Source organism: Lepisma saccharinum, chromosome 4 (genome assembly GCF_977018435.1).
Source record: "Lepisma saccharinum chromosome 4, izLepSacc3.1, whole genome shotgun sequence".
Lineage (NCBI taxonomy): Eukaryota > Metazoa > Arthropoda > Insecta > Zygentoma > Lepismatidae > Lepisma > Lepisma saccharinum.
Genome location: NC_139232.1, coordinates 63,586,173 through 63,601,290, shown reverse-complemented (window position 1 = coordinate 63,601,290; position 15,118 = coordinate 63,586,173). Strand labels below are relative to the sequence as shown.

General features: G+C 36.9%; 1 protein-coding gene across 1 annotated transcript in view; it reads right to left on the bottom strand.

The window, feature by feature from the left end:
- st (ATP-binding cassette transporter scarlet) overlaps window positions 1–15,118 on the bottom strand; it is an 88,034-nt gene that overhangs the window by 32,630 nt on the left and 40,286 nt on the right. The window contains 1 exon segment of the mRNA XM_083120628.1: window positions 8,172–8,343. Coding sequence (XP_082976754.1) covers window positions 8,172–8,343 — 172 coding nt within the window.

Below are 15,118 nucleotides of genomic sequence, written 5' to 3'. Positions count from 1 at the left end.
CCACACATACTGCTTGTCCCTTGTTTCGACACTACAAACCATTGAAATGAGGATTATTTTCCTGAATAGATTAAACCGGCAGCACAGGCTCGCAATTGTCACTAATGGATTAACTTTGCAATTATAGTAAACAAAATATAAGACTTATTTTAAAAAATCAATAAGATATACACTTGGTATGTCTGGATAAGACACACAGTAATGTAATGTAAATTTTTTTAAGCAATTTATTCAAGTATAATATCAGAGTTTTGAATGAAATCATCTCGGATATCAAATATTGTATTGCTTTGATTTTGCAGAGATTTTTTCGTCTCGTTTCGAAATTTGAGAGGAAACGTAGTTTTCTTGTCAAAGTACCATCTATATTTTCAAAATATTTCTTAATATAAGGTATATAGATTTAAGTATAGTTTTCCGAACACCCTCTTACAAAGATACGAAAATTATGGGTGAGATACAGGAGGACATTGTATTCCCCAAGTTGATCTGTTGTGTCTAGTCTCGATTGTGTAAGTACTTCATTTTGGAAAACTCCATTTGAAAAATTAAAAAGAAATGGGGGTCAGTCATATTCTCTTCTGATGAAGATTTGTATCTTTTCTTCTATTCGACATGACCATTTTTTTTAGAAAAGTGTACCCCCTTACACAAAAGAGCATTCGTCTGAAGAATGATTTTGTGAGAGTAAACTTCACCTGATTCCATCCTTCCACACGCATTTTAAACAATATTCGTCCCTTTAAAGAGGTTTCCAAGAACACAGGTCAACGAACTAACTAGTAGCAAGCACAATGTAATAGAATAAATTTGCAATGGTTTGAATTTCTGTGGTAAGGAGATAATGCTTATAATTTATGAACAAAATAACCTTTTCTATTGAGAGAGTTGAAAATAGGTTCTCTTAACAGTAAGTTTGTATGCGACGCTACTTCCGACCACTGCCCAGTGGAGGCACATAGTGGTTTAGATAGCACTTTAAACTGTAGGCCCAGTCCTGCTTAGCCTTTCTGTGCATAAAGTGGACTTAAAACATCAATCAATCAAACAATCTTAGATTCTGCTAGTCTTGTTTTTTTAACTTCAATGTTTGCCCCTCCTAGAATGGACTTCCTTCCAAGGTTGTGGGTGGGGGGGGAATGACCACTGCCCCTCCTGTGGTTGCTGCACTGTTTGTGAGTGTCTCTTCATCAATTTTACATCATCACTCATTGTCACGATTAGCTAGAAATGGCAGAAAAGCAATGCTAGGTAACAAAAATCAAATATCCACTCCCTCTCTCTACCACATGAATCACTATTACCAAAAGGTAGACTTGGAAAACAAAAAATTAAGCAGTTCAAACTTCATAGAAACACATCCAAGAAAAACCTTCAAGCACATTAGGCACCTTTAATACAAGACCACTCAAAATGTCACAACTGTTTTAGATAATGAAAATTGAGAAATCATTTCCCAAAGTCTGAATGTGGAAGGGAATTTTTCCCCCCAAATCCTGGCACAACAATATATGGCATTCCACCTTAATAAATCACAAAATCAATAAGTGTCTATGTTATGTTGCTAGAGTAATACAGGATATAATTGTATAAAGATTAGTGAGAATTCCAGGTAGGAATGTGTTCTGTATTTTTCACAGGGGGGGACAGTTGCCCCACCTCTCCCCCCCTGTAGCTACAGGTTAGGTGTGTCTTCAGAAGTTACCAACATGTACGTTCATTGACCAGTTTGGAAACTCCAATTTTATGGAGGTAAACTGATGGGATAGAACATTAATAAGACATTTCATTTAGAGGCACTTGCAAGATAATGTGCACTACATGCACTAACCCATCATCCATTGAGAGTGTAAATGATCTATCTCCAAATTGTAAACAAATCTAGATATTTTGGCTGTGGTTTTTTTAGGATGCAATTGTTTCATCTCTGCTATCGTCTGATGCCTACATACAACTAATATTGATATATTGAGAGTCTTCTTCGTCCATGTGCAGAATTTGGAAGTAGGCACAAGAATGCAAACTCCAACAGCCAATGAAATCTTATGACAATTTCCTCAACCAACCACAAGCACCATCAGAGTATGAGATGAACCACTTTCAGTACCATCTCCAATATATATAACGACTGCTGTCCTAGAGTCCAAAAAAAGGAGAAGCCAATTAAAGCTAAACGCGAACAAATGCACTTAGGTCAATGGCATAATCCACACTTGAGTAAATTAATCTTGCTTATGATGTATTATAATGGATTCAAAAATGGTAACGCAGATAAGACCAGATATCTCAAATTAAGAAGTATTTACAGATCAGAAATTAGGAAAGCTAAATGCACAGCAAATGATAAATTTATTAATAACTCCAATAATAAATGCAAAGCAGCTTGGAATGTCATTAAGGCAGAATTAGGCAGAGGGAAACCAAGAATGAAAGAAAATGTTCCGATTACTCCAAACAAATTTAATAATTTCTTTGTCAGGGTAGGTAACAAATTAGATACAAACCACAATTCTATGAATCAATTTGATTGTTATGAATATAATAATATAATAATCTCATGTCACAAGACACCAGTAACATTTTGGCTGACTTCCGGTGGCATGAGACCCAACTTGCTGATATTTTAAAAGCAGCACAAAAACTAAATAATTCAAAATCTGAAGACTTTTATGGAATGTCGAACTTGGTTTTAAAAAGAATCATTGATATTCTACAGTACCCACCTTGCATTCTCATAAACTGGATGATGTGTTGTGGGCACTTTCCTTCCTGCCTCAAGCTCTCAGTTGTCATACCCATGTACAAAAAAGGTGATAAATCAAGCCCCAACAATTACCATCCAATATCACTTGTTCCCATAGTCTCCAAAATTATAGAACACTGTTTATATAATCAACTCGATAGCTATTTCACAAATAATAATTTATATACAAGTGCACAATATGGTTTCAGAGCCCATCTATCCACTGTAAAAGCAAATGAAAGTATTGTTTCCACTGTGTTAGATGCATTTGAATCCAAACTTTCTGTAACACTTATTGATCTGAGTAAAGCTTTTGACTCTGTTTCCCATCAAATTTTAATAAAAAAATTACACTTCTATGGCATCAAAGAAACTGAACTTGCTCTTATAAAATCCTACTTATCAAATAGACAACCAAAGGTCACTGTAGACAACATAAAATCAGAATTCTTAAATATAAAAAATGGAGTTCCACAAGGCTCTGTCCTCGGCCCATTATTGTTCAATATTTATGTAATAGATTATCTAATACGAGGCGTATTCATAAAGTAAGTACCATTTGCAAATATTGCCACTGTAGCAATGCAATCGCAACTGTGTGAGTTCTCGCTGATGTCATTCATCCGTTAGTTAGCCACAGGCACACATGGAAGCAGGTCATGTTTTTTCTTCATAGTTTACTGAAGGTTCAAGAAAATAAATCGACCTGCCGACTGTGAAGTCCGGTCTGTGATTTGTTTTCTCAATGCAAGAATGGTTGAATTCTTGCCTAGAGGACAGACCACCAACAAAGATGCCTGCTGTGACACATTAATCTGGCTGCGTCGTGCAATTCAAAACAAAAGACACGGAATGCTTAGCGAAGGCATTTTGTTGCTTCACGACAATGCTCGTCCGCATACGGCCAAACAAACTCAAAATTTCATCACGTCATTCGGCTGGGAACAATTGTTCATCCGCCAACAGCCCTGAGTTGGCACCAAGTGACTACCATCTCTTTCTTCATCTGAAGAAGAAGTTTCTTGCTGGTCAGCATTTCGACGAGGATGACGACGTCGAAGCAGCAGTGCATGGATGGCTTTCGTCACAGGCGGGAACATTCTATGATGATGGGATACAAAAACTAGTGCCACACTATGACAAATGCTTGAACAATGGTGGAAACTACGTAGAAAAGTAGTTTAAGGTCTGTAGAATGCAATGCAAATAAAAAAGATACGAAACTATTTTACTTTATTTTTTACACCCTTTCGGTATTTACTTTCCGAATACACCTAGTATTACAGAAGGTCGATCCGCGTATATGTGTCCGATTTTGGACTAGCACTTACCTTATGAAAATCCACGGGATGACCATCGGTTGGCCTCAATGTGATCACCGTGTGTCTTGGCAATAGCCCTGCACTGTAACTTCCATTGTAGGAGGCTACGATGAAGTACAGGAAGTGGAATCTTCTGCCATTCCTCCTGACAGGCTTTCCACAGGCCCCGGAGAGTGGTGACACGATGAGAGGAAAGTGCCCATTTCAGTAGACCAAACCCACAGAAATTCATGGGACTCGCATCCGGTGACTTCACCAGTATATCGTGAAATGGAATACCCCGAATGCCGATGTCTGTTGCCATATGTGGCAGAAAGTTCTTAGTAGAACGAGATGTATGTGATGAGACCTTACACCGATAGGCCTCACTGAGGTAATGTTCACAGCTTTTAAATCCTTCCGGAGGTTTAATTTCTCACACAGGGTGTGGTTCACAGTTGACTGGGCCACGTGGAGTCGTGTGGCCATCACACGTTGCATTGGGAGGTTTCCTTTAGTGCCATTCGATGCAGCTTCCGAGACACGGGTGGCATCACTGCAGTGCAAGCTCCCTTCCTCGTCCCCCTGGTGGGCGACTGAATAGCTGGAACCTCGTAGTTTTTATGCCGCTTGATTATGTTCTTGATGGTCGTCGAACCCAAGGCACATCCATGTTCTTTGCACTGTTTCTGAATTTTTGACACCGAATATTTTGCGTGGAAAAGTGCAACTACGTACCCTTCCCAAAAACGGTTCACCTGTGGAGCCATGATGCACACAACACACACTCATGATAGTGCCACGATACTACAGGTTCTAACCGTCCTCCCATGCTTTTAACCACTTGGATCGGTCGATTCTGTGCACAGGGGTGACGGTTCAAAATCAGACACATATACGTGGATCAACCTTCTGTATTCCTCATAAGAATGCTTTATATGCAGATGATACCACATTCCTTACAGTGGGCAGTGACAAATTTACAGTTGAGCTTGATAAGGAAATAGAGGAAAGGTCCACTTTTTGGTTTGAAACAAATCAACTTACAATTAATGAAAATAAAACAGAGAAAATATTTTTTACATTAGGAAATGGCCATGAATGGACTTCTGTAAAACTTCTTGGTTTACACTTAGACTCCAAATTATCTTGGGAGTCCCAAACAAATCACCTATGCTCCAAACTTGCCAGAGTAGTATTTCTTCTTAAAAAGCTTAGAACATGCATCAGCAAGGATTTGTTGGTGCAATCACATTATGCATTTTTTCATAGCCTTCTGACTTATGGAATTCTCTTGTGGGGAAACTCATCTGGTGCTGGGGTCTATTTATCTGGCAGAAAAAAGCTTTACGAAGCATGGCAGGGGTCTTTGATCAGTCTGTTTCCTGCAAAAATCTCTTTAAAGAACTCAAAATAATGACTGTACCAAGCTTATATACGTACATTTACCTGTCTAGTGTATACAAAAGAAAATGTACATAATTATAACGCAAGACACACTGTGCACAGACACAATACAAGATTCTGTTACAAGTTCGACACACCATCAATCAGATTAAGTAAAACACATAATAGTTATAAGTATTTAGGAATTAAGTTATGCAACATGTTACCAAAAGCTGCTCACAGTCTCTCTCTTAAAAAAATTAAGTGTACTTCAATTTTGGTTAAAAGAAAAGGTCTTCTACAAACTAGAAGAATTCCAAATCCATCCCAAAAATGATTTAATATTCTAGAATGTATTGTATTGTTTATTTCCTATTTTATGTATTATTGTTATGTATATTGCCACTGCCATTTTTGTATTATTTCATCATCACTAATATTATAATTGTCCTATGTCTACATACTCTTACTTTATATATGCATATACTCTCATATTATCTATAACATATTGTAGTTCCATGTAATCCCTCTCTATATATGTAATTATATATTTACATATATACAGCAGAAAATATGTAACCAATAACTGACGACATCTATTGCATTGTACAGTCACGGACACTTCTGGGTTGTAGTAGTTCCATTAAAAGTCAACGGAGATGTTACAATCCAGAAGTGGCCGTGACTGTACAATGTCTAACGATGAATAAATGTATTTGTATTGCATTCTAACCTCAGTCACTTGTGGGAGCTGCTTAACAATAGTAGTGGTCTCCGGTTCTTAGTTTTGTTGTTAATAGACAAAAATTTTGAATAGTAGTGGAATCAAATTAGTTGATTGATTTCCCAAAATATGAATTATTTATTTAACTTTGCTACCGAATGTCAAATTTGTAATGAAATTGTTTCAACTCCATCTCGTTTCTAGAATGCAGTGTTCTATCTCTCAAATCAAAGCTAGTGTTGCATGCAATTGTTCAATCTGAAATTTCAATTATTAATTACAGCATAAATACCTAATGAAACTACTACTTTTTAGAGAGGCTTTGTAATGATACAAACTTTCAGCGCAATGGTGACAAAGGTTCAATAACACTGTTCTACAAAAAAAAAAAAAAAAAAAAAAAACTTTTTTCTTTTTTCTGGAGGAAGACGTTCTAATTCCTATTGCAAATTTTGCGCTGATTTCAAATCTGTTTTTAGATTTTCTCTGTCAGGGATTGTTTACGAATAATCGTGATTTTAATTTTATCTAAAATTCTTGCAATTTTAAGGCGAATATTGAGTGAACTCATGGAATAATTTAATCATCCTTTCTCGAAACCTAGTATATTATGTTTAAAAGTTATAAATGTGATATGTGACATAATATTCGCATACAGAATTGTTATATAATACTTATTTTCAAAAAATATAATAAAATTTTTGCAATTTATACTGCATATAACATTATATCCATACACTTTTTCCTTTGTCTCTTAGACATGCTTCAAACTCTGGATTTGCTGAAGTTCTCTAATTTGAGGACCCACAAAGTACCTTTCTTTCGCATTGCTGGTGAAAGACGAGGCAATTTGTTTGAAATACACTTAAATCTTTTTCCAGTTGTGTCCGTAGCCTTTACAAATTGTTTTGTAAGGCCTAGCTTGGTGTGAAGAGGGGGAAGAGGAACATCACATGCTGTATAATTTTTCTCCCACTTGTCAATTTCGTTGAGACCAATTCTTTTTTGTGGTTCTTCTGTCACGGGTATACCACTTGCAGAGGAAGCAGGTATACTTTGTGTAGCCATGTTGCATTCTCAATATCAATGCAACTATCCTGAAGTCGCCAAATATCTTCCACTTATGCTCATTATATTCCATGGATTTCTTCTAATATATTTGGACCTAAAGGAAATCGGTAAGGATGGAAGATATTGGATAGATTTTGCCTAGGATAGGGACAGATGGAAGGCTTGTGTTGCTGCAGCCATAAGCCTTTGGGCTTAAGAAGCTAGAGAGTTAGTTAGTTAGTTTCTAATATCTCACAGGTTTCTTTGTGACATCAGAAGAATGTATGAACGTTCATTAAACCACTAACGTTGTTGCGATCAGTCAGTAGGTGCTCAGTTAGGCACGTTTGCCTAAATTTAGTAATGTTTGTGCTGGGGTGGAGATTATATTGGTCGATTCCAAGGTAATGTTTGTAGTACTTCTTCATGATAGATCGAATCCTCTTCTTTTGCCTTGCAAAGGCCAACTCTCCACAGATGTAGCAGAAGCTACCTGGTTGATTTCGACAAGCAAAGTACGTATATCAACTTAAACAAAAGCTGCAAACACAATGCTTAGTATTTTGACAATATCTTGCAGGTACATCACGTAGCTTAGTAACAGAACTGCCAACATCTGAAACAGAAGCTCAGAAGCAGATGTTGCCAACTGCTCATCTGACAATTCCCTGCATTTATTACGAACGATGAATCTGAGTAAAATGACTCTATATTTCCATATAACTAAGAAACTATCCCTGATAGCAAAATTCTAATTACGGATTTGAATTTCTCATACCAAATTCCTTCAGAAAAACTTATTTTCACATAAGAAATAAAACCTTTGTAGAATAGTGTAATTATATCATGTCAAACTTTAAAGGGCTCTCCTGAAAAGTGAAAAATTGGGCATAAAATATTTAAATTCTCAGTGGATGCTGTATTATTAAGTTTGTGAACCTATTCCAGATGTATTACTTAGTCTTACCATTGTTGAGTATTCTCTTGAAAGGTTTCTCATCACCCCATTTGAAAAATCCATTCCTTCTCTGAGGTACATAAATGCTGAGATCTCTCCAGGTCAAAGTTACTCCTTCCTTTGTAGGAAACCAATCTCCATGATGCTTTGGCAGCTTTCTTGGCAGGGGAATGATGGGAAGCTATAATATACACAGCACGACATCATATATATATATATATATATAAAAACAATTACATTACAAACATTAAGTGATTTAAAATGAACAGTAATGTGATAATTGCTGTATAATTACACAGATCGGAAATATTACGAGGAAGGAATATCTAGTTACACATTTTCTTGCATGCATTGAGTAATTTTTTTGCAAAACAATTTTTTTGCAAAACAATTTTTGTTACATTTTGATCAAATCTATGTTGAAGTATCTTGTGAAACGGAAAATCATATTCTAATAACATTAGTAATATTTCTAAAGACAGTTAAGTTTCTTTCATCGATGTACAGTAATTCATTGGATCAGAAAGTAAAATTGGAAATTGGTTTTCACATAAAATGGATCACTTAGAACTGCCTGGCATAAAATGGACTGCCTGCAAATGGCTCAGTTTGAAGGAAGTATTTCTCCCCATGATCAGTATCTATTCTGTCTTCTTTTTTTCCCCCTCTCTCTCCCCCTCCTTTACTTTGCTTGGTTTCCATATGTCCTGCTTCATTATTTCTCTTATTTTCTGTCATTCTCTATTTTTTTTATTTTTCCATACAAGTTCCTTCCTTCTGATGGCAAATTAAATTGACAATATGTCATGCTTATTGAGTTAGAAAATGTTCTGAGGGTATCCATGTTCTCGTACATAAATACTTATTATCTTATAATCTCATGCATTTGTTGCTGAAGATGCAGATTCAGAGTGAATGTAAAACTACTGTTTAATGTCAGTTAAATACAGAAGTAACTACAGTAGTTACTTATTTGAGGAATTCTAACTGTAGCTAGCTACTTTTAAAAGTAAGTAGCTGTTACTGCAATAGCTCTATTTTGCAACAGAAGTAACATTATTGACAATTACTTTATGACAAATTGTTAACTTGAAACTTTGTACTTTGGGGGCAAGAGCTAAATTTGACAACTCTGTTTCCAATTATGTGTCTAATTCTCTGGATGCTAAGGTGAAATAGCTTTGGCAGAATGGCCCAAGGCAAGGAAGTTAGGATTTGTTGCGTGCTAAATTTAGATCATCCACACTTTATTGCAATTCATCATTTCTAATTGCACGTGAATACTTGTTTATAAGTAGATTGCTGCATTCCTTTGGAATGTGATAGTCTAGTTAAAAATGTACATTATCAATTGAGTAGGTCTTATAGGGCTTGGATTTTAAGAGAAAGAAACAGGTGGAAGTGGAATATAGAGAGAGTAAAATAAAGTGAATGATCATTCAAGCAAAGCTGGCTCCTTGTTCAATCATTTTTATTATTTGTAATATAAAAATATATATACTTACGAAACACATGTTACGACTTCATACATTTAAGTTATTACAATTTGTTTGCAAGGAATTTTCCAGCAGAAAGTAATTGTACTGTAAACTGGGGTGACTTAGTGACTGCAGGATGACTTTGTGGCAGAGGATACATTTTTCGGATTCTTGAATCCAGCACTAATACTGTACATACTGTTGAGGAACAAGTCAACAATTTGTGCACCTGACATTTGCTGCAACTCACCAAACACAATACAACATGTGAACACATCCACACGTCACATCTACCCACTCAACTCCTAACACTATCTCAGTCAAGTAGTACTGAAACACACTACATACCTAAGAAAATGACCACAAAACAAATATAATATTAACAAACTTTGTAAACCACGTTTGTTCTGAACTACCGAACAACCCTGGTGCCAGATCCTGCGATTTATATTGTAACTTGCAGGAATGTATTTATATGTATCCTTTGCACCAAATAAAGTCACGAGGAAATGAAAACGGGGGAACCGATATTCCGTGGATAAGACATTCTGGTCTTTTTAGGTACCAGAACATAATAAAACATTAAAATACTGACAAAGGCAAACTTTTATATTATAAGAAATATACATAAAAACGTAACGTTTCCACCCTCTAACAAAGTCTTCTTCAGACGAATATTCACAATAACTTTGATGAAAGATACATTCATCAATTTCATCATGTCATCACTCATCCCCATCTTCGCAAATTAGCCAAAAGTGGCACAAAGAGCGAAGTAAAATAAAGCAAGTCAATCAATCAATCAATCAACCATACACAAAAGAACATGAAGGCACCAGTTCTTATATTAGGACATTTCCTGCAAGGAATTCCTGAGTGTGGAATCTACTGACAGGTATTTGACACTACCTGACAGGTACCTGGTGAGAGTCTGTGCATTATCAATTCCTTATCTCCTGGACTCATTCCCTCCTTTTTTCTGTCTTCGTTATTCTTCCTTCTTCTTTCCTGCTTCCTTTCTCTCATCCTTTCCACTCTATCTTACACTCCTTGCCATTCTTTGTTAATTTTCAGCCCCCCATTCCAGTTCATTATTCCTTCTTCTCCTTTTTCTCTATTTCCTTGGTCTCTTTCCACTTCCTCACTAATCCTCTCTTCTCCCTCCCTATTCTCCTATCCTTCTCCCATTCTATGTCGTGTCCCATTTCTTTTGTGTGCTTGAATGTATCATTTTTCTCCCTCTTTTATGTTACGTCATCCTTATGCTGCTACAACCTATCATTTAGTCTCTTTTTTGTTTCCCCTATGTACACACTCTCACATTCCTTGCAATTTACTCCCTTCATATTTATCTTCAATCCTTTTGGCGTTGTTCCCCTCTCCAAACATTCTCTCAAAAATCGTTCTTGCTCCTGCTTGTGTACTTTCTACTTAAAGGACTGAAGCAGAGGCGAGAGCGAGGCGTCCGGTCATCGGGAGATGCGGCGATGACAAAGCAAAATAATAAAAATATTGCTTTTTAAATATTTTAGGGAAGAAAAAATAAATCAGAATATTCGCATATTTGAGCGAAATTAGTCAAGAAACACCATTAAACAGCTAGAAATACGCAAGAGATTCGCTAAGGTTAGCACATCGAAAGGAGAGCCCAGTTCTACACCTCCCTCCCCCGTGCCCAACCGTCCCACTGTGTTTCCGTTGAGTCCACCGCTTTTCCCCCGCTTTTGAAGGTCTGGTCATGAGAGACCTTTTTTTTCAGCCTCCTTCTTTACAAACACGGCATGGTTTCTGTGACATCAAGATGAAACTTCTCAGAATGTCCAGCACTTTAAAGCATGCAACGCTCGTTTTTTTAAGAGAAAAAACATATTGAGGAGCATCGCAATGCAACTTACACAGAATACATGATGAAAGTAATGGTGGATAGAAAAAATATAAGTAAGCAAAAGCATAAATTTCCCCACGGTTAGTGCTAGAAAGAACTGAAAAAAGCAGTTCTGGATCCATTCTATTATCTTCATAGTATTTCTTCTTTTAATTTTTTTGGATCCTGCGGTTCAAATATCAATTTTTTTGGGGGGAAAATTTTCTTGGCTTACAAAACATGAAGTACTTCCTGCTGTTTTGTGTTTACTATGCTTACAAATGACAAGATTGAATAAGATTTTTGTTCTCGAGGTGATAGACATACTTACTCAAACAGAACCTTTTCCCTAACATATCTTACTTTCACACCAGGGATGGCCAAAAATATCAGGATTCAGGAAAATCTAAAAATCTCGATTAAAAAATTCTACTACCTGGATTTCGGAAGCAATCCGAATTTCGGAGAGATAAGTTTAACAATTTTTCCATATATTTTTTTTTAAAAAAAGATTTAGCCATCTCTACTTCACACGTCATGTACGAACACTGTTATCATCATCATCAATGTAGGAATGTGAACACTCACCACAAGATTTGCCATGTAACGCCCGCAACAGTCTGTCGTTTCGTCCACTGATAGCTACAAGTTTTTGTTTTTCACTTTGTCCCGGATGACAAGCATAGGCGTAGCTAGAACTTTATATTTGGGTGTGCACAAAGAAAAAAACTGTATGCTTTTTTAATAGCATATTTTGCAACACAATCACTTGGCTCTTTAACTGCACTGATCTTTGTAAGGGAATATAAATTCACTAAATGACAGTGTTGAAAATTTCTCACTATATATAGTAGAAACAAAACAAATTTCATAGAAATTACACACACATAAAATGTTCATAAATGTTACAAACAAATACATCAAAATACACGGCATCTATAACAAGAGACGTCTCTCAAAAGGTACAATGTTCTTAAACTCATCAATAACTTCATTTACATCAATAGACTAAGCTTTTTCCTGTTCCACAAATTACAAGAGCAGGGCTTCCAATCTATCCTGCTTCTGAGTTGCTCTTAACCTTTAAGTGGGTATGTGGGGAGGCCACAACACCTCAGGTCTAAAAATTGTTAAAAAAATAGTCTTAAAGGTTTAACAAAGAGCTCCGCGTTCTGGAGTGTTATCATCATCCCACCAACCTGCTTGCGTATTGTTTTAAACTTTATTTTGCTCGAGTGTTGCAATACTTATGGCTTTTCTTTTCTTCGAAATGGAATACAAGAAAGAACAGGAACATGTCAAAAAGCTATTAGAGTTATTGGACGTGGTTAGTAGTGCAGAAGTAAAAAATAAAAAAAATAAGGAATTGTCCCTATAAAAAGAAGGAAAAAGGAAAATTATAAAAATGTCCTTAAAAAGTTTCAAATTTAGTTATTTTCATTATTCGCAATAGTTTAGTGTAAACTTATTGTTTCAAAATAATACTTTGTAGGTATCCTCTTTTTTATCAATTGAATATCAGTTTTTGACATATTTTGACAATTTTTTGTCGATGTTTTAGCGTTTAGCGATGTTTTAGTACAATTTCCAATGCACCTCTTTTTTTCCCACCTCGTACTTGTAGGTATATCACGATCTTATAAATAATCCTTTGCGCAACAGCCCATGAAGGGCCTAGGCTTACCTACCGACTGCCGGTCTCCCTCCCACGCTTTCCTTCGTCACCTCTAAGCGTGGAGATCTTCAACCAGTATTGGAATAGTGGGGGGCTCGGCCCGACGTATCCCCAGCCGTTATAGTAGGTCTCCGTGACCGGATTACGCTCACTCACTCGGAGCTCCCCAATTTCCTCACGATGGTGGGTTGCCACCGACCAGAGCCGGATTCGAACCTACGCCGTCCCGCAGCGAACGATCTCAAGACGAGTGAACGCCTTAACCCGCTCGGCTACGGAGGAGGACTATCACGATCTTACGTGATATAACTTAACCTATCCTTTTTTCTTATGATTTTTTTTACGATCTTCAGTGATATAACTTAACCTATCATTTTTTTTTATTTGCGATCTTTTACGCACCAAACTAACTTACATTGGACTCCGTTTGTTTTAATTTTTCAGTCGAGAATAATAGAGAACATGAAGACGATACCTGTGGAAATATTTCTAGTGTTTGCTACTAGATGTCACCACCGACGACGTGGACGAAGTGTTGCCACACTATGAGGGAACAATTTACCTTCCCAAGGGGCAAAATTTCCCTTTTTGGACCATTCTTTTCCCTTCACCTAAGCAAATGACATAATAGAATAATAATTAGTTGTGGTAGTAAAAGCAGCATTATTAGCGGTGGTGCAGTTGCGGTATTGTGGTATTTTTAATCGAAATTTCCCTTTTCCCTTTTGGCTAAAAATCTCGGTCCGAATTTCCCTTCATGTGGCGTGGACGCATAAAAGAACAATTATACACGACCTCTCTCGGTCCTCCTCCGTAGCCGTGCGTGTTAAGGTGTTCACTCGTTCTTGACATCATGCGTGTGGTATAGGTTCGAATCCGGTTCTGGTCGATACTTTTTCTGTGTGAATGATGGCCCCTTACTTTAGCTCATGTTCCTGGTCTGCAGGCTGGGATTCAAGGATCTCATGAGTCCTGAGTGAGCGGGTTTGTTGTTTCACTGTCTAAATATTCGATCATCGCTGCGGAGGAGTGACCCCCCGGCCCCGGGGGTCCCCCCTGTCCCCGGGCTCGTGTTCCCGGTTAAGTTGTCTAATGTCCATGTCTCTGTCTTTGTAGGTTTTTTTTTTGTCCTATGGGACACCTCTGTTTGTCAAAAATTCGAGATATTTGCAATTTAACGCAGGACTTGGAAAATTTTCGGAAAATTTTTGGTTCCATGACGACCTATGTTCATTTTGGTATGGGAGGACAGAGGACACCGAGACTCGACCGACACACTAAACCCGACCTCTCTACGCGTACTCTACGTCACCAAAAAAAATCGACAAGGGGAGATTTTTCGATAACTCTCACTGTTTCCAAGGTACTTAGGTTTTTGATAGACGACAACGACGGAGTCATCAATGAGTAAACATCTGAACTCGGTGAACAAGTCAACTTTTTTCAGTACGTCAATATTTTTTTTTCTTATTTCTTAGTGAATGGGTTAGGTGACTTGCAACGACGAAGGCCTTCTAGCAACACGTACTTAGCTTATGCCGGCGTAATTCGCTAAAATATGTCTTTAACTATTGTCATTTAGGAACCGCCTCAGTCCTGTTGTTAATTTGGAAAAGGTAATTGATCCAAAAATAACAATGGGGGGGGAGGGCAATTAAAGGTTCCAAATGACAATAGTTACAGTTTCTCCAATCTAGTAAAGTGGATTGGTTGAAATCTCCAAGGCGTATTTTGCATTTTTTTTTTCAAATATGAACACGTTAAAACTGAACTGTCTCGGATTTTGAGTTTTGTATTCGCCCCGAGAAAATTCTATATAAAATAACATACCTGAAAATTATATTCACTTTAAGTTGAATTTTGATTTTTGTAATCACCCCAAGAAATTCTATATAAAATAACATACCTGGAAATTATATTCACGTTAAGTTGAATTTTG